Source organism: Alternaria dauci, chromosome 4, assembly GCF_042100115.1.
Source record: "Alternaria dauci strain A2016 chromosome 4, whole genome shotgun sequence".
In the NCBI taxonomy this organism is placed as follows: Eukaryota; Fungi; Ascomycota; class Dothideomycetes; order Pleosporales; family Pleosporaceae; genus Alternaria; species Alternaria dauci.
This window is the reverse complement of record NC_091275.1, coordinates 330,883-350,172: the sequence shown is the minus strand read 5'-3', so window position 1 is coordinate 350,172 and position 19,290 is coordinate 330,883. Positions and strand designations below refer to the sequence as shown.

Genomic DNA, 19,290 nt, shown 5'->3' with positions numbered 1-19,290 from the left:
AGGCTGGGTGTCTTGCAGATGTTTGATATGAGTCTGAATATCTTCTGAATGCGAAATGACATGGAGTATCTCCTCGAAACGGTGGTGGCCCCGTGCGTTCATGTAAAACAACCGGTCGCTGGCATAGAGTTCTTCTGGCGCTCCTTCAACCATACACATGTGAACATGCCATTTCATGCACAAGATAAGACGAGCGGCGGACATTGGCGTACATAAAATGCCTGCCCACTCAGTCACCATGTCCGGATGGATCATCCATCTACCATAGACATTACGTTCTGCTGGCCTGAATGCATGGCACCACTGTGTGCGACAAAGCGGGCAACAGTTTCCCCCTGTCGAGAGTATTCTGCGCAAGCAGGCGTGGCCAAAGATGTGAGAGCACCTAGGTAGATTGATTTGGCAGGCGACATCATGTGTGCCTGACTCGGGTTTTATGCTGCCGAACTCGTCCAAGCAGATGTAGCAGAGCTGGCCTGGTTCAGTGGTGACGTGGGTTTTGACATGGTTCCTTAGGAACTCTTTGGTGGTTCGAGAAGTAGAGCACAAGTCGCAGCATGCAGTTTGTGAGGTTGTTGCGGCTGGAGTGGTGGACATGTTCGGTACGGTGTAGTGTTGTGGTTAGAACTCCAGGCTGTAGTAGAATGTTGGCATCTAGGGGAAAGGCTTTAGTAGTCACGATACAAATGGACTTCTGGCTGCGTGACTCTACAGAGCTGAGGTCATGGCTACGCGGTGAGCGGACAGCGGCGCTGCTGTTCCATCTAGAAGCTTGAGGGTCTTCCGGAAGTGCCTACCCAAGCTCACTGTGAAAAGAGGGTCCACATTGTTCATCACCAGTAGATTCGGACGGTCAAACATACAGCCTCTATAAATGCGCATGATATGCATAGCTTCTGATATCGACGATTTGGTTGAAATGGGCTCGCAGCTGATGGACGCGGAGTTTGATAAGTGCACCGTCTCTAAACAGGCTAATGTGTGTTAGTCATCTTGGGCCGTGCGCAGTCATCCGCGTCATCGCGTCAGTCGCGAACACCACCAAACCATCACCACTCCGCGAAAGGACAGCGGTGTCATCTACCTCCACATCTCTGTATCGATCATGCGATAAATTCCATTAGTATATTTGTTCTATTATGCCTCTCCGTATCCAGTCTGTCGACGTGAATGTGATCATGAGCCGGACGCGCAACATCTGAGAACGGCCGCGTGCTCTATCGCCTACCATTATGGACGATGACACGACTACCACAATTCACCCGTCTGATACAATAATCGCCTCTACCAACCTCGAATACCCCAATTGCACTCTCGATGACCGACCGATTCACCTCGCTTGTCCTCTCCATGACTGTCTCCACGTCATCCACGCGCAGCGCATAACCTGGGGCAATATATATTGTAGCAGTGAAACCATCGGCTGAGCCTGCGGGCATCTCTACCGACATTCTCTGCGGGACTGCAGTTGGAGTGGCTGAACAACCAGGCTCTAGCTCTATCTTGAGGCCCTGAGCTGTTTTTATCGTTGAACGGTTTCCATCCTGGTCTATGGAAGTCACAAAGTTCAGCTCCCAGTGACGTCCATACTTCAAGAAGACCTTTACTTTTACGTCATGTAGGCTTGATGCAAGACGCCGTAGAGGCGCAAATGTCTCAGCTTCCTGCAGGAACTTATCGGCCGCGTCCTCGCCGTACATGGGGAGACGTCCTTCCTGCTCTGGTGGAGTGCGTCTGAGTATTGTTTGTTGGAAATAATAGGTGGCTTCACTGCCTTGCAGGTTGTTGAACATCCATCCATCCCATGTTGCGTTACATGTTATGGCGTCCGGGATCAGCATTCGGATTCCTTGTATCGCCTTTAGCACGTCCATCCCGGCATGTCGCCGTATCAGTCGAGCACGCTCAGCACCAAGGATATCGACAACCTTGCAGCATATCTCCGGCTCTACAAAGACGAAACGAAACGTTCTTCTAAGAAAGGTACGCGTCCTTTCTGCTCGATCATTGCCTGCCAAGAGCAAGAGTTCAAATGCTAACGAGAGCACAGTGACAAGCAAGAGTATATACTCTGAATCCCCTCTACAAACCCCGAGCTCCTCGACGATATCGAACGTGGCGATCATTGGTCTAAGAACACATCTATCCCAATCTGTCCCATGGTTGCGACCGGTTTCTACGGGGACTGCGGTGACCTGGCGCTGGACATGTTCTAGTATCCTCTCTCCAAGTCCCTCTAGAACCGATGGAGACACATTTGGCCTCGCCGGGTAGCTTTTCTCAATAAGCGCGCTGTGTATACCCTGGATGACGGCTAGCGGACTGAACGCTGCATCTGCGTGAGGAGCAGCGGCCAGGTCCGTAGACGAGGTTGACTCCGTTGGCAGACGATACATGGTGGACAAGACGCAGCAGCAGCGGATGGCGCATTGTTACCAATGCCGTCTTATACCCTCCGCGTCGCCTATACATGTCTCTGCGGCGAGGGTCATGGGCCAAGCATGAAACGGATGTCTCATGCTTGGCTCAGACACTGATCTTGGATGTATTTAGGAGGACACTGGTCATCACATTCCACAAGAAGCCAGTCGCTGATGTGGAAAAATACCAGATGTTGCGAAACCGGGTCCGCTTACTATGGGCAGTCAAAGCCACGGGTTTACAGCTTCAACAGCCACACACACTACGTCGACTGGCTTGATGGCGCAGCCACAATCTGCCAGCTGGTGGTCAACATAGAAGTCTTGATTGCGTGTCCTTCCCAAGTCATCTTTCCTGCTCTCCACCCGCCCACTTGGATGCAACGTTGTCGGAGTCATCGAATGATTCTTATACGCCGCAGCGAGGCGGGAATCTCGACTTGTAGCCGATACGAAGACATCCGAGTGCAAACTTCATGGAGTAGACACAAAGTGGATGGGAATGTGGTTCGGCGCACCGAGCTTCATCAGCACTCTGGCCGAGTGAACATCGCCGAAGCGGAAAGCGGGGTGATCATCCTAGGACGACCAATAAGCACCCGTACGCAACATGACGTCCACATCGCCAAACGAGCTCTGAGGCTGTCTGATATTTGATGTTTTCGGCACGATGTCAGAGATGACGAAGAGGTTGCGCTCGATGTTGGCAAGGCTGTAATGGAGTCCACCGAGCTTCACTACCTAGGACTTTACATTGCCAGCAGAAATATTTCTGAAGACCGAAGCGCCATCATCTTGAGAGTATGCGATACTCTCAGTCGATTGCATCATAGTTTGATCGGTAGTCTTATGCTATGATGCCGTTCCACGGAGGGGGCGGCTACTACACACTTATCGACTCGCTTCTTTGGGGTAAGGCTCTCGGTCAGCTTGCCGTTCGCGAGGCTAGCAGAGACCCCATTTCGGGAGATGTGGAATTGTCTGTGATCTGCCTGCACCTACGCAGTCAACTATCCATCAGATCCGGCTTTTCCGGGCCTATGGCATTGTACTGTTTTCCGGTCGCTATAGGCGGGCTAGCCGAAAACAGCATGGGTGATCGGACCTATCCGAGATGCATCCTCCGCGGGTCTACATGTGGTATCATGCATCCGAGTGGTAGAGGCGAGTGTCCGGGAATAATCATTGCAGTGAGTGTCATTCGATTCGAGCGTGTTGGGTTGCAGAGCTATGGAGGACACGAGAGTGCTCCAGAACTTTGCTTGAAAACAGTTGCAGAAGAAAGGTTGACCATCAACACTCCTGGAGTCTCGAAGAAGTACAAGCATGCATGCGCTAATGCTCCAACTGTTGGCTGTTGGTGCGATAGGCAGGGGGTCGGCACAGCTCAGCGTAGCAGCAAAGCCCCACTTGTTTACGTCCAGATTGATTGTTGAAGTCGATGATAATTACGTGAGTAACAAGAGCATCTGATACACTTCTTTCGCTTTGATGTCATCGGTTGGATGCTAATCAAGAACGAACAGGATCTTGCAACTATCAAGGCCGCCGCCACTAGCATTGCGTCTCGTGTTCCGGATATTCATGCAATATTTACGCCTCATGAGTATACGAGCGACGGCTTCTATGGCTTCTCCATCCAATGCGAGTTCGTCAGGGCAGTTCCCCATCAGGAAAACGTCAAGAAAGCTCTCAATCACATACTTGGTGTCGCTCACGTTTGGGATTCCCTGACATACCGCGAGAGAAGCATCGGCAGCCCCGAGCTCGCGCCTGACTCGTCTACCCATCCTGCTTTTTCGGAGGATGCAAAGACAATGATCAACAGTGTACACAACCTGACGCAAGTCGCAGACCTACAGCTCATGTCGCTGAGTGGAAAGGGGTGACAGTTGCAGTCATCGATGGCGGCCTGGATTATCTCCATCCAGCCCTAGGGGCAGGCTACGGGCAAGGCTACAAAGTCCAGTACGGCTACGACTTCGTAGGAGACAACGTAAAGCCGCCCAACGTGGAGGCCCCAGATGACGACCCATACGGGGATTGTTCCAACCACGCAACCCACACTGCGGGCATCTTGTTTGGCGACGACATCTCGATAGGCTTTCGAGGAGTAGCTCCTGGAATCTCTGTCGAGCATTATCGTGTCTTTGACTGCAACGGCATGAGCACCTCGGACGTGGTTCTCCACGCTGTGTTGAGAGCTGTTGAGAGGAACGTCGATCTAATCAACTTGTCCCTCGGCAGTGGTTCCCGGCCGTTCTCTGATGGTTAGTATTCACCCACTACCTGGTGAACCTTGTCATAATGACCATGAATCAAGACCCACTATCAGCCTTGACTTCGAGAATCAACAGGCAACGCCACACCTTTATTGCTGTCGCGGCTGGAAACAACGGAAGAAACGGCACTTGGTCAGCCGCGGCTCCGGATGGCGGTGGGCCTGATACCTACGCTGTGGGATCCTTTGAACCCGAATATTCATTCTCGATCCTTCGGCCTGGGCAGGCCGTGGTCGGCAACAAGAACTCTGAAATAGTCGACCTAACATGGAACGCACCGACCTGGACGGCCTGGTTCAACAACTCCATTCCAGAGTCCATTGAGATTGTGGCGCTGAGCGAGAACCGGGACGTTTCCCAAGATGGATGTGGAGAAATCACTCCCAACCCTACTCTTTACCGGGACAAGATGGTTCTTATCCGACGTGGAGGCTGTTCTTTGAAGAATAAGATGCATAACCTTGCACAGGCTGGCGGGCAATTTGTCCTGGTCTATGACAATCAACCTGGCCCCGTCTTTGATCTAGAAATCCGGCTCGACGGCATCACTGGTGGCGGAAGTGTCAGCTCTGAGACTGGCAATATGCTGCTTTCCTTGCTCAAGGAAAACAGCGAGGTTCGACTACGACTGGATGCCAATCTGACCCTGCCACCGGTCATTACATGGCAGACTAACCTACAAACCGCTGGTGAAGTCAGCACGTTCAGTGAATGGGGCCCTTCAGGTGAGGGTTACACCGTCGCTTCGCTTCTAGGCCCAGGTGGTCGAGTGTTATCGACCATTCCACGAAAATTAGGTAGTTGGGGTCTCCAATCTGGCACCTCAATGGCTGTTCCATACTTTATTGGTTGTATCGCCCTCCTTAAAGAAGCTTTCCCTGACGTCGACTCTCGGACAATAGCGGAAACTCTTGTTCGTACAGCAGAGCCAGTTAACTTCAACGACGGCACGAATGCTACCTACAACTTTCTAGCTTCGGTATGGCAGCAAGGTGCGGGTCGCGTACAAGCATACAATGCGTTCAAGGCTTTACAAACCAAGGTCCACGTTTCCGAGACCAGTCTTCACTTCAACGATACGGAGTTTTCGAACAAGAAACTGTCGTTTATGATCACGAATGATGGGCAGGAAGCTTTTAGGTGCAGCATATCCTCCCGGCCCGCTGTGACAGTCCTGTCATTTCCAAGCACCCATCGCCGGCCAGTACCAATGACCCCGGCACTCAAGATTGCAGAAGCTACCACCGACTTCTTGGAAACATTGAAGCCATTGGACCATGCTGGAATTACTATCTCGGTTGCGGGAAGTGGCACGGAAACAAGTACTTCAGAAGCCTCTGAGTATACGAATGGCCTGTCCTTGGCAGTGGGCCAGTCTGTGACTGTTACCATCACCCCAGATACCTCCCCCTTAGAAGCATCTCGAGACCGCTGTCCCCTGTACAGCGGCTTTATCGACATACAGAGTACGTCCGGCCTGTTGCAAAGCGTTTCATACGCAGGTATTGCTTGCCAAGTCAGATCCCTACATACCCTGCCTGATCAAGGTACAACTTTCCTAGCCGCTGTCACTCGGGAAGATGCCTACATGGCCAAATTTGAAGGTCGTCAGCTGGCGAAAGCGCCCACAGGAACCATATTCACACTGCCTCGACTTCAGCATCAGAGTGACTGGAAAGTAGATCCCTCACTTGTGCTGCCAACAATCCAGGTCGATATGTCCATGTATTCTCGCGTCATCAGATTGGATCTCATCTCTGCAACAGATGAGTACCAATCAACGCCACTCTTCACCACTGATGTAACGCATCGGAAAGGCGGGTATGGCCGAGTCGAGACACATTTCTTCCACTGGACAGGCATCTTACCAAACGGAACTTGGGCATCTCCTGGGGAGTATCGCATTCGGATTTCACCATTACGCCTATATGGTGATGCCGACAGTATCAGCGACTATCGAGATATAGTAATCACTGATACCTTCTTCGTAGATTATGCAAGCTCTGAGCCTGACTCTGTTTCTCTTGATCTAGGCTACGACCCAAATTCTCCATGCCTAGAAGGTATTATCGAGCTGGTTTAGGGTTAAATCATTGTTGGAGCAGGTAGGTTGTGGTAGAGGAGATGGATCAATCACGTGATCAAGCAGGCGGATATATATACTCCTGATTCTGGCCTCTTAGCCGAGCAGCACTATATCAACAATACAGTCAAATCAACCTTTTGATCAAGTCTGTTTGTTCCAACACTTATATGATAGACAATCATCTACTCTTGTGTAACCGTGTTTTGATGGCTGTCGCATTCCGTCTTTGTTCAACACGTGACATTAGATTTTGGAGTGTAAAGCGTCTTTTAGTCCAAGTAGAAACTCCATCCGCGCGTGGAAGCCCGCAAAACTCGCAGCATATACTTCACAAGGAAATTTTCAACTTTGTTACTTAGCGCATTCCAGGTTACGCTGTCGATCCGTCTTTACATGATTTTAACGTGTATGACGCGAACGCGAAGGACCCGATTTGGAGATAGAAGACTTCACACGTCTCAATCAAAGCAAGAGTCGTACAAAAGATATGCAAGATAGTATTCTGAACCTATCCCCAGCCTGAGCTTTCAAATCGGCTGTTCGTTAGCGCTGGGACATGCAACCCACAGCGTCCTCTTGGTCGACTCATCCGTATCATCCGCAGCTTATGCGTTGGATGTGTGCTCATTGTGCAGTCTGGACAATCTCTTCGAGCTTCGCATGTTTGCCCAATCCAGAACTGTCCTGAAGTTCTTACAAACATGATTCGAGCCGTTGCCATTCGCTCTCTCCTTAGAGGTGTAGGTACTTTGGCCTTCGAGTGCCGTGTCGCCATAGCACATGATGCCTTCACGTAGGTAGTCGACGCAATGATTGAAGTGGCCCAACTCCGGTTCTGTGTTGGGATCCTTGACGAATTTGTAAAATGCTTCTTGGATCCCACGCTAGCATGACAAATCAGTACCTTTTCCACAGGGATATACGTGTTTTGATGATAGGAAACCTACCAAACAATGTAGTTGATGAAAAACAGTAAGGCAAAAGCGGTCCATGTCAGAGCCAGCCGGTCGATTGATAGGCGGGGGCAAAACTGGAGACGCAGGATCTTTTACGGTGATGAATCCGTTGCCCTCTTGAACAACATTGTCAGTCTCTATCCTTCGGCGACATTGCTCGGATGTGTGCATACCAGGTACAATGCTTTCCCATGCTTTGCGGAGAGACACCTCATCTTCATGGGTTGCCTTTCGCGGATCTTCGATCTGGAGCTTGGAGTCATTCCAAAACATCCAAAGCTGGGTGTCGACTGGAAGACGTCAGTTCCGATTTATTGCGTTTCTATAGAGTCAAGCCTTATGTACGTACATCTAGGCACCTGGCCAGAAATGTCTTCGGCTAACGTATAGCCTCCTTCTCCGAAGCCTGAACTGATCGAGTCTTTAGCTTCGCCTTTTGAAGAACCATGGATTGGTCTTGAGACTGATGTAGCTCGGAGGGATTGTAAAGCTATGATCCACATGCAAACTATAGCACTGAGAAAGAATGCAGCCTGCAGGATATGGAACAAGGACTGCCATCGTGACCTTCGGGTTGGAGACTTTTGTGAGGTAAAGTGTTTCCTGAAGTTGAGTGGTTCTGACCGCAACAAGTGTGCTTCTTTGAGATATTCATGCTGCAAGTCGTGAAGCGATGTCTGTGATGATCTGTCGTCGCGGAATTTCTCTTCGTGGATAGGCATGTTTACGAAGAATGAGTGCTTCTGGCAACACAAGGCTAAATCGTATATATCAATGTAGGTTCTTTCCCTAAAATGCTCTCTCGCATTATTGGAACTCGAGATAATAGGTTGGAGTTTACCTACGGCTATGCGAAACCGACCGGATCCATTTCCGTGTATGAAGGGTTTTATCCGAAGATGCCGGTATTACTGGTAGATGCAAATCGCTGTGGGAACAATCCTGCCCACCCTAAACTCCAAAGGTTAAAGCAAAGACCGGAAACTTTGCCACATCGCCTAGTCTCGAACGAACCGTGTTTGTGACATGCGTTACGAAGTTTGGATGCAGAACACACAAAGTAGATGTAGAGTTTCATGTTCGAGCAAGATCGATCGCGATGGTAGGGCAATAGACTGCTATCGTGCCAGATACACTAAACGACCAAAATCACGTATTAGGAAGTGAAGAGCAGAAACATCCTCTTTTACCATTGTACTCACCCATTCTACCTACAAGTTAATCTTCGATGGACAAACTTCGAGAAGCGAATGGATGTCGTGTCAATAGCAGCGCAGAAGACATGAGATGCAAAGATGACTAGCGGCGTTGTCAATGCAAATGCGATGAAGAATCCCAACTGATATCTTCGCTCCGTCTCCTTTCCGATCAAATTCCACGCAAGATCGAGCATCATCCGCCCGAAGACCATGTTGACGATATAGTGGACACAATAAAGGGCAAACGAGATGCGCCCAAGGTACAAAACCACACTCTTTGAAAGAAAACGCTTGAGACTTTCTATGCGAAGCACAGCGTAAAGTGTCAGACAAGCACCGACGTTATGCCAGTGATTATGCTGTTTGTCAATACGACCTAACAGTCTGTATGCAGAGGACTTATAGCCAAGGTTGGGAGGCCAGGACAGAAGATATAGCCCGAATAGAAAAATCAGCCACCTTGAAACTATTGCTGAGACCGTTACAATCCCCCGGAGGCGCCTAAGTTCCGAAAGGTGTGGTTGGGTTTGACGACGATGTTCAAGATCGACGAGCACCATGCCAAACAGGAACAACGAAAGCTCTTCTTGTCGGCGCCTGAGAAACATACAATAGATGGAAAGAGACGACAGGATCGGAATTCGTAGGCGACGTCTGACCGGTGCGAGGGCCACAACCATCAGGAAAACGGTCATTGAGCAGCGATACTCGTGTGGAATTGTCCAAAATTGAGGCCCGTATTGCGATGATACAGGCGAGAGAGTCGGAGGCCATGGATTCAGCAGCCGATGGAAAACCCATTCCAACCAGTCAGTGATCTGTTCAGACCATGTAGCCCTACGAACAGGTGTCCTGATATGTCCGTCTGCAACCGAATCATCGCCTGGACTTGGCAGGAGCCCGGACAGGGTGCAGAGCAGAGTCATGATACTGCTGAAGAGTGGCGGTAAGAAGAGCCGGAAGCCACGACGAATGGCCATCGAAGAAACCAGGTCAGCAAGCTTGGCACTATCGCCATTCTGATGACAGTTCATCAGCCGTTCCGACAAGATAAAGCCAGAGAGCACAAAAAAGACGCGAACTATTTCATCCCCGGCGTACAGAAGAGAGAAGAGTGGTAGCTGGAGTAAACCACGATTGTTGTCATCCAATCCGTAAGAGTAGAAAGTCTGGGGCTGATATGGCCAGGAAAAGTGCCAAACGTATACGATGAAGCACGCGAGACCTCGAATACCGTCCAGGTATTCTTTTCGACTGTTTTGAACGTCCATTTTGGGCACCTCCATTAGAGTTTCATCTTCGGCGATCCTTGATTCTTCTTCGGGAACAACCTGATACGTTCGGTCCTCCCCAAACAAATCTTTTAGAAATGATGGTCTGTTAGAAGCGTTAGATTTGCCTGTTAAGGTCCGTGTATGCCGAATCGTCACTCACAAGCGCATCTTGTTGCCAAGATCGTCAGTTGTCGAATATGTGTGCCAAGATCACGCAATGTGCAGATTTATTCGAAATCTTGATCATCACTATTTTGCTCGATCATAATTTATCCAGGATTTTTGTTTGTCTTCCAAGACATGCGTGACTACGCCATTCGGGTTTCTGTTTCCGAGCGGACCAAGTGGGAAAGGCTCGCATTCCGATGGCCAATTCCGACATTACAATTTCCGATCGAGTGCAGCTCCTCCCGGAATTCATCTGAGCGGACTTATCGAGCCACAGCTATCCGTAAAGTAATTCCTCGGCTCTGTGTTAAAATTGTTATGTTTGTCAGGAAAAGCCATGAAGGGAAACAAGCGCTTTTGACCAGCCTGATTTCCTGCAACATATCTTCCTTCTACGAGATCACGCTTTTGTTTACTCCATTTGGCAGGTGCGAGAATGCAAAACAGTATGCAGCGAAATTCACTCTCTGGAAGCTCCATGACATCAACCAAGTTCAAGGATGGAGAAGTGCCCACCCATAGCACAAGGACAAGCTCTGGCGGCTTCTTCTCGTTATTATTAGGCCGTTTCCGAACGTCGCATCGTTATGCTGGGTTAAGCAACGACGAAAGTAACGAAACAGAAGAGCCATTCGAACAGTCTCTTCTGCATCAGCTCGCGAAACAGAAATTATCCATATGGCGTTGGCGATTCACTGCGGGCTTGCTCGTGGTTACAATTGCTATTATCGGAGCAGCAACTATTCTTCCTACGTTCGGAGTAATACAGCGCTCAACGTGGACTGCAACTCAGAACCTGCCCATGTCCTGTGGAAATTCTACCGAAGAGGCCACGAGTCGCGAATGCCAATACAACGAGTTGAGTAATCGCTGGCTTCCCGGACGTTGCGACGTAAGCTTGGCCAGGGAAGCTGTCATGGAGGTTTTCAACCACGAGGCGTTCCAATTCTGGCACGACCCTGCTGGCAAAAGCGAGATCACAGACGAAGATTGGAAGGATATCAAGATGGGAACAGTCGTGTGGACAACGGAGCGCCATCATTTTGCTCATTGCGTTTATCTCCTGGCTCAGTCAGCTGCTACGCTAGATTTCGGAGTCATGGTGGAGGAGAATGCCAAGAGTTGGGATCACACAAAGCATTGCATACAGACAATCCTCAGCGCAGGTCGGGGTCTACCAGGCTGGAACAAAATCAACAGTTTCGTGCATATTGGATCAGGTTCATGTGTTTAGCCAGGCTTCGAGACGAAAATGATGGCTGTATTTACAACCGTGCTCAGAAGAAGCAAATCGTGATCGTGGAAGAATACTACATTCAGCAAGATATGTGACGCAGTGTCCAATCACTTGACCAAAATCCGCTTTCTACCGAGCGGAAACGGCGAGAATCCCGACGATGAGAGCCCAGAGGATCCAGGACCCGAGGACGACTCTGACTACTCCAACCCCAATCCGATGTACTAGCAAGCAGGCAGCGTTTCGAGATCCGTGTGCAATGCGAAAAGGAATACGACGTTCTTCTCAACCACAAGAGCAGCTGCGTATGGTATAGCGGTGAGTTGTATATTCTTCTTGAGAGAGGACCTTTGTGAAGAGGTAGCAATTGACTGAGCTTGTTCAGGCTCTCTGGACGTAGATTGGGACAGTGACTTCTGGGCCGATCACGAAGAGGAAATTCATGGTACAATCGATACGGAAGAGGTGCGAGACGAGTGTCCGGAAGGCTTTTTGTGGGATTGCTGCAACAAGCAAGGGGATGCACCTGGTTGCAAGAAGAGTAGACATCGACCAGATCGCGCAAAGAGAGTAAGGAACTTTCCGCGTCCTACGAAGCGAGCGAGAACAAGTACGTAAGAGAAGAAGACTATGGAATCTATTGTTAGATACTACTCTGTTCTAGTCTAACACCGCTCTGCCCGCCTCTCGGTGCATGCTAATCTGCCCGGAATGCAGGAGAGGCTTCAATGACACGTAGGCGCTACACCTGAGCCCTCCTGATCAATATCTCAGCTGTGTTGCTTGGAGTGATCTGTACATGGTAAGCGTGATTGATCGGTTCGTGCGGAGGCTGAGTGACGTACAAAGTTCCCGTTTACCACATCGTCTGGGCGCGTCGCACCCTCCGGAAAAGATACATCGAAGTCCAGTATGAACATGGCGAAGATGGTCTTGATTTCGTTCGCAGCAAAGAATCTCCCTATGGCCTGTTAGCATCTCATAGACGGATGAGAAAAGATGCACTGACCTGGACACGCATGTCTTCCTTGACCCCAAACGAGATTGTCAGGGTTGGATGCCACAAACTGATGATTCGCTTTATTCTGGGACTGCTTGCGTAATTTGAAGAAGCGCAGGCCATCAAACTGATCAGGGTTCTCCCATATTGCGGGATCGAAATTCCGAGCTGAAGAGTCGATAGCCATAGTCGCGCCTTTTGGGAGTCTCGTGCCATCTGCCAGAATAACATCTTCTAGGACATACCGTTGGAAGGTAGTCAGACCAGGGGGATGGAGTCTTTGTGATTCCATCATGAAGCTGTCAACCTTGCTCATCCTGACGATGCAGTCCTTGTTGTACTGATTGTTGGATGCTGCTAGAGCTTCTTTGATCTCCGCTCGAAGGATGGATATATACTTCGGATTCGCAGCCAAGTCGTAGAGCAGGTGCGTCATGGCCATTGTTGTCGTATGAATGGCTGCGACAGAGAGTTCAAGTTGTAAGTCAGCTTGCGCAGCAAAGTTTTCGGTCCATTGCGGCCTCTTGTTGGATATCCAAGTCACGATATAATCCTCTTTCTCCTTTCTCTCCCCATTCTTCTGTGAGGCGGTGGCTGTGTGCTTCTTCAAGATCTCAATTCCTTCCTTGCGAGCCTGCATAAGGGCCCTGTACTCTGGCGTGTAATGGCAAGTAATGGGTCGCAACCAAGCTGGCCATTGTTTCATTGCGTAAGCTGTGTCGAATGCTGATATAGTTGCTTTGGATGCAACGCTTAACCAAGCCTCATCTCGACACAGGTCTCCTCCAACAAAGAGGCGAGCAGAAACCTGAGTAATGGACCTCAGGACGCTTTGAAAGGCCGTAATCCGGACCCAATCCTCAGATTCGCAGGGGAAGAAACTTCTCAGCGCAGAGTGGGCCTCAGATGCAATAACAGGCATCAGGCGGGGAAGACCGGGTGTGAGATCGGAGCGGATCGCGTTCTGTCCAACAGCGTCGACCACCTTGATGTGAGAGTACCCCGATACCAAGCTATTGTTCACTGCTGTCTCTGCGCTGATTGCAGTATCAGGCAGGGATCGAAGCTCTTTCAAGTAGCAATGGTTCATCATGACGACTTCACTACCATCTGCCACGATGAGTCGGACCATGGCCTGCCCTTGCTGCAAGAGTCGATAGGCCGCTTGGACGGCTGCTTTGCTGTCTTTCGAGTAGCTTTTTGCTTGGGATTTGGTGTCGAGTTCAGGAAATACTGTTGGTGCATCGATGCGAGGGCGCGGGGGCAAGTAGCGGATACATGAGACTGCTAACAAAACGGAGATAACCCCGATTGCCACGAACGCCCATGGATTCAGAGAAATTCGAGCATCGCTGACGAAGGCAGGTAGTCCAGACATGATATTGGGAGATTGGAACTATGGTTTGAAGCCAATCGTGTGCCAGACACAAGAGTTGAAAATGTAGGAATGAGTAAAGCCTTGGTTTGCCAGGCCGTTGTAGCACTTGTGTGTACTTACAGATGGAGCACACATAAGAGTGCTTTATAGAGAAACAGTTCAGTCCGCGACAGGGGTTGGCTCCACAATATAGTGAGACATGGGAGGTGGAGCTCATCTTCCCTGGCCAGAGGTTCGGTCAGTAGAAGCATGATCCAATTATTATCGCGATACATCAGACCTTCACTGAGACCGGAAAGTGACTCTACGCTCTCGTGGAGGCATGCTCCAAGCACACTACCAAGGCGGGATTGCTTCGGCCCGTTGCAATGTTCTGCAGTGCTAAGACTTCGAGGCGGTTACAGAAGAGTCCGGTCAACACCTGCATGTTGGCAAAGATCCGAGACGCCGTGCAAGGGCTATTCAATTTGCGTGAATCGGCCAAACTTCAGCCGCACTAGAAAGCATTGCGGGCCTTTACATAAGCACCTTCGTATTTTTCTTTGTAGGTGCAGCTTGCGCTGCGAAAATCCTTTAGCAGTTGTTTCGGATTAATGCACCCTTGTGTGCTTTCTCCTTGTGTAGGGATGACGATCGTACTGAGTTGCATTGATGGCCTGCGAATAAGACTTATTATCTATCGTGGGTTGTTAAAACAGGATAGCGCTAGTAAACTGCGCTATTAGAAGAGCAGTGGACTTCTATGATCAAAACCAGTCTGAACAAAGCACAGTACTGCTTAGTTAGAAGGACGATCCGGGCTCGATTAGTCCGACTTTGCGAAGCCGCTCGTTTTGTGCGGCTGCAAGGCTGGGCCTACAACGGACGAATAAGTGCCGCGACTTAGTATTATAAATTTGCCCGGGGACCCACTTTAATCATATCACGTTTCCAATCGAATACCCAAACGTCTACACCTCTTGAATATTTTTCCGGTCCTACCGCAATCAGCTCCAGAGATGCGGAGGAACACTACTAGTCACGGGAATGCACCGCTTCACTACATTACATTTCAATTTTTTAGAGTCCGATAGAGTTGGTAAAAGTGCTGTATTCGGCTACAGGAGAGCGTTTATCACGAAAATGGCTACCTCATCTCATCTGTTCACAAGCGATGTACGCCGTCCCAAGTCTTCAGAAGCTGGGTTATCGTGCTTCTTTCGTGGGCCTGCAGCTCCTGGGCGGCCGGGTTTGTGTATCGACTCCCTGCCAAAACCATCCTCATGGGTGACGCGTAGCACCTTAGGAATGTGCTCAAGATCGTCAATCTCAATCTCTAGTGACTCTCGCGCCTTATTCCCCTCAGCTTTGGCCTGTCTCTGGTGTCTTCTAAGGAAGCATAGGATAACGATAGCACCAACAGGAAGGACACTGATAACCGTCAGAAGGTGAAGGTGGAGAAAAACGTATGCTAGTGCAACATTACCTTCCAAGAATAGCGGCTGGTACAGCTGTCTTGAGGTGATCGTCAACAAGTTTGTGGCACTTGGGGTCGTTGTCATCCGCGCATCGTCTCGAGACAAGCGGTCCAGAAGGCATGCCTGATAACAAAGCAAGACTCAAACAGCAGGGAAGGTTTGCTAGGTGGCGAATCCAGTGCTGCAACAGCGTGGTTTATTAGCGAATCGAACAGCCCCTTCATGTGCCATAGTGTCGCCGCAGTGCTGGCTCATTCGTGCACCACAACGACATCTCGGTCCAAGCAACGCCCTGAGAAGGCCAGCGAGCCGCCGGAACCTGAGGTGTTCCGTGTCTGCACCTGTAACGGAAACGTGCCTCTCGCGACCTAGTCGACGGTAGGTCCGGGAGTTTGCCAGCACTCCTGGTAGCCGTGGGGCTCTGACGCCACAGATAATCACGCTAGCCGTCCTACCACGACGCACATGTACACAAGCATTATCCGGTAAATTTGCCAAGTCGTTCGGCGAGTACCTGAGCTCATCTGACGAACGTCCGTATTTCGGCCGTTTTTGCAGTTTACTATATCCACGTGTTCAGCGTATGTACCGTGTGCACCGGGTCCACTGTATGCGCGGTGTGCGCCGTATCCGCCGTATGTACCGTATTCACCGTATGCACCGTATGAACCGTATTCCTCGCCCCACCAATAGCAATACAGCGCATTGCGCCGTCGGATCGCATCTGCTTCATTACAGCACCTCCTTCGCCCTCCTCTGTTCAGAGTATCGATTGTTAAGCTGAGCAAGCTCTGTCGCAAATCATCGAGTAGCCGGTCAGAGCTAACACGGAGGCATGGAATCGCGGCCCTGTTAACTTGATTAATCCCTGTCTGCACCGCATCTTTGAAGACACCAGCCAGCGGCAGCGGATGATGGCTCTGACTGACTTCAGTTGACATCGACCTGTGGCGAGCCTCTACCGTAGGCTTGAGGTATCCTTAGGGTATCCGTCTGGTCTAGCTGCATCAACTTGGACAATAAGTCTGTGGTCAGGCTGGGGTCCAAAGGCACCCTGCTTGCCGACTGTTCTGCTCGCCAATACATCACTGCATGGTGTGCAGAGCTCGTTCCAGCGCGTTTTGTGTCTCGTGTCGCAATCTTTGTTGCTTTATCGTCTCGCTCGTTTAGTGTCTGGATACGGGCGACGGTGTTGGTATAGTCCTTCACAGATAACTCTTCTAGCCTCTAGTTGTAGGTGATGTCAAGATTCGTTCAAAGCAAGTCTCCACACTGTCTGGGGTGCATGTTGTTGTCAAGGAGCAAGAGCAGAGGCGTGAACTCGCTCGCCAAACTCATGCTCAATGGTTTCGGGAATCACACGATGCGGCAGAAGAGATCGCTACTATCGCCTGCTGCCAATTGGGGCGGTTGTCTAGTAAGATTGGATCAGCACTCGAGGTGTAGAAGAAGTGAAGACATAATGCTATCCCACTGGAGCTTTCGTACCAGGATCGAACTCCACAATGCCGTTGGGGACCGAATCACCTACAGATCTTACTACCATCCTTGGCAGTGAAGTTCCTTCGTCTGCCATGGAGCAAAAGATATCTATTGTCGTTTCCGCCTTGGCCTTGTTGTTGTCGAAATTTGAGAATTCCACACAGGCTGTACCAGCAAGGTAGTGACGTATGCATGTCGGCGTGGATTACGCAGCATGCAACGAGAGCGCTTGTTCACTCGAGGGTGCAGCTGAGGGTGTGATCGGCAGGTCGACCTGGTGAGTGGTCTGGGGTTTGCATGGCATCGCATGATGAACGAGCGATTGAGGATGGTAAGGGAATGCTGACGAGAGACCGAGGAGTATTAGGAAAATGGACTGGCGTGTAGTTTCGTCTCAAGCATGATGCCTGACATTCCTCCGCCCGCTTCAGCATCGGCCCTTGTCTGATGATCGACAAATGAAAAAGCCAGGCAGCGCGGTACAACCCGAGCACGCACGCGCACACTGCTCGAGCCTTCTTATAATCATGTTCTCTCGCCTCCATGTCTGATTGTATAAACATCTGGCCGACGGGATTAGAGCATGTTCAGGCTCAATTGTATCACTGTCGCTGGTTTTCGGCTTTTCCGTTCAACAATGAACCGACGCAGCAGGCCATGGGTAACCGTTCCCGCTAAGCTGTAAGCCCATCGCTGCTTATCGACTACCGTTGTTGGCAGCGGCGGCTTGATGGCTGGTCATGCTCTTCCCCTAAGTCTGAATGCGCGCCTGGAAAGATACTGGCTATGGCGAAACTTGACGAAAGCTATACACGCAGTGTAGGTAGCATTTACACTGTCGCATGCTGATATTGTGCAGGATGTGGACGTGGCAGAGGTTGAGTGGTAGGAAAGCGATATCGTCGTTCGTCTTCCATCAAATTATCCAACTACCACGTGTGCTTTTGATGCACATGTGGTCCATCCTAGATCCCTAATGTTAGTACAAGCTCGCTCTGCAAGGATTGGTTTTCGCAGTTGGTCTCTCGTTACAGCGACATCTGCAGCTGTCATAGGCGTCTGGCCGTACCCCTTCTTCCTCTCTCGTGCGTGGCAGCTCTTTCCCTTCCCTTACTCTGTTGCAAGTGAATTGGATAATCCACTACATATCGAAGTATGCTTGTAAACTAGCATGTATCCCTCTTTCGCTATCCAGGAACGCCGGCCTCGTTCTCGACTTATGTCAAGGATAGGAGACTGGTGAGGCGTTTGAAGCATCGGACGCATGTAACCAGTTCCGTCCCGACAGGGAGAAGGATGCGAAACTTGGGAGAAGCGGGTTTGTAGGAAGTTGATACGACCATTGGACTCGTCTGAAAACACTCAGCTAACGCAGGTGTTTAGGATCCCGCACGTGGTCTATTTTGCTGCGGGTAGAAGTTTGCCGTGCGATAGTCTCAGTTTGCAGTCTGTATTTAGCAGAGTTGTCAACAATCAAGCTAAGCAAGCTAGGTGCCCTAGCTTAGCTTGATTGTATCGTACCTATACACTAGGTTAGCTTAATTAGCTTAGTAGGTTAAAATTAATAAGCTTAATTAATTAGCTTAATTAGCTTAATAGTTAAAGTGTTTTTAAGGCTATATAAATACGTAGTATTAGCTATATTATAGCTTTTTTTAGAGTTAAGTTTCTAAATTGCTATTAGTACTACTATCTCTAACGTCCTACGCGCTTATACTATATAACGCCTCTATCTTATTATCTATTATAGAGTTTCTATTATTAAGTTTATTATTACGTAGACTAGCTATATACTACTATTATATATACTATATTACTACTAGAAGCTATAGTTATATACCTTATTAGTAAGGCTCTAAGAGATTACCTAACTTACTAAATATATACTTATACTTATAGTTTAATACTAGGATAGATAGTATATTAAGTATAAGCTTACTAAGTTAAGGATAGTAATCCTATATTAATAACTAGTATTTTATTAGGTTATTAGTAAACTTACTACCCTTCTCTACCTACTACTTATATAGCTTCTACTAGGTATACTTAGTATTAGCTACTTTATTACTATTACTAATAGTTATAGGATTAATAATACTATTAATTATATTATCTATATTATTTAATAGTACCTTTTAGTATTATATAGCTAGTTAACTAGTATTATATTAAGCTTATAAGCTATAGAAACTAAAGTTATTAGACTTAAGCTAGGTAGGTTTCTTAGTAGCCTAGGATTTATTATAATATAATTAGTAATATAAGTAGAGTATTATAGCTATATAGTAGGTAGGTAATAGGTCTAATTTAGTATAATACTTACTAGCTTTTACCTACGCTATACGTATATT

General features: G+C 49.1%; 3 protein-coding genes across 3 annotated transcripts; 1 reads left to right on the top strand and 2 right to left on the bottom strand.

Annotated features, from left to right (window-relative positions):
* Positions 1–1,050: 1,050 nt before the first annotated feature.
* On the top strand, positions 1,051–6,949 carry ACET3X_004719 (uncharacterized protein). The gene is made up of 4 exons (XM_069451183.1): positions 1,051–1,983; positions 2,051–3,872; positions 3,947–4,690; positions 4,744–6,949. The coding sequence occupies exons 3-4, from the start codon at positions 4,585–4,587 to the stop codon at positions 6,783–6,785; spliced, it is 2,148 nt and encodes a 715-aa protein (XP_069306763.1). The 5' UTR covers positions 1,051–1,983; positions 2,051–3,872; positions 3,947–4,584; the 3' UTR covers positions 6,786–6,949.
* A 5,415-nt stretch (positions 6,950–12,364) lies between these two features.
* On the bottom strand, positions 12,365–13,328 carry ACET3X_004718 (uncharacterized protein; the record flags this gene model as incomplete). The annotated part of the gene is made up of 3 exons (XM_069451172.1): positions 12,365–12,415; positions 12,468–12,583; positions 12,632–13,328. The coding sequence occupies 3 exons, from the start codon at positions 13,326–13,328 to the stop codon at positions 12,365–12,367; spliced, it is 864 nt and encodes a 287-aa protein (XP_069306762.1).
* Positions 13,329–15,136: 1,808 nt separating this feature from the next.
* ACET3X_004717 (uncharacterized protein) lies at positions 15,137–15,578 on the bottom strand (the record flags this gene model as incomplete). The annotated part of the gene is made up of 2 exons (XM_069451161.1): positions 15,137–15,410; positions 15,466–15,578. 2 exons carry the CDS (start codon positions 15,576–15,578, stop codon positions 15,137–15,139), a joined length of 387 nt encoding a protein of 128 aa, XP_069306761.1.
* Positions 15,579–19,290: the final 3,712 nt, after the last annotated feature.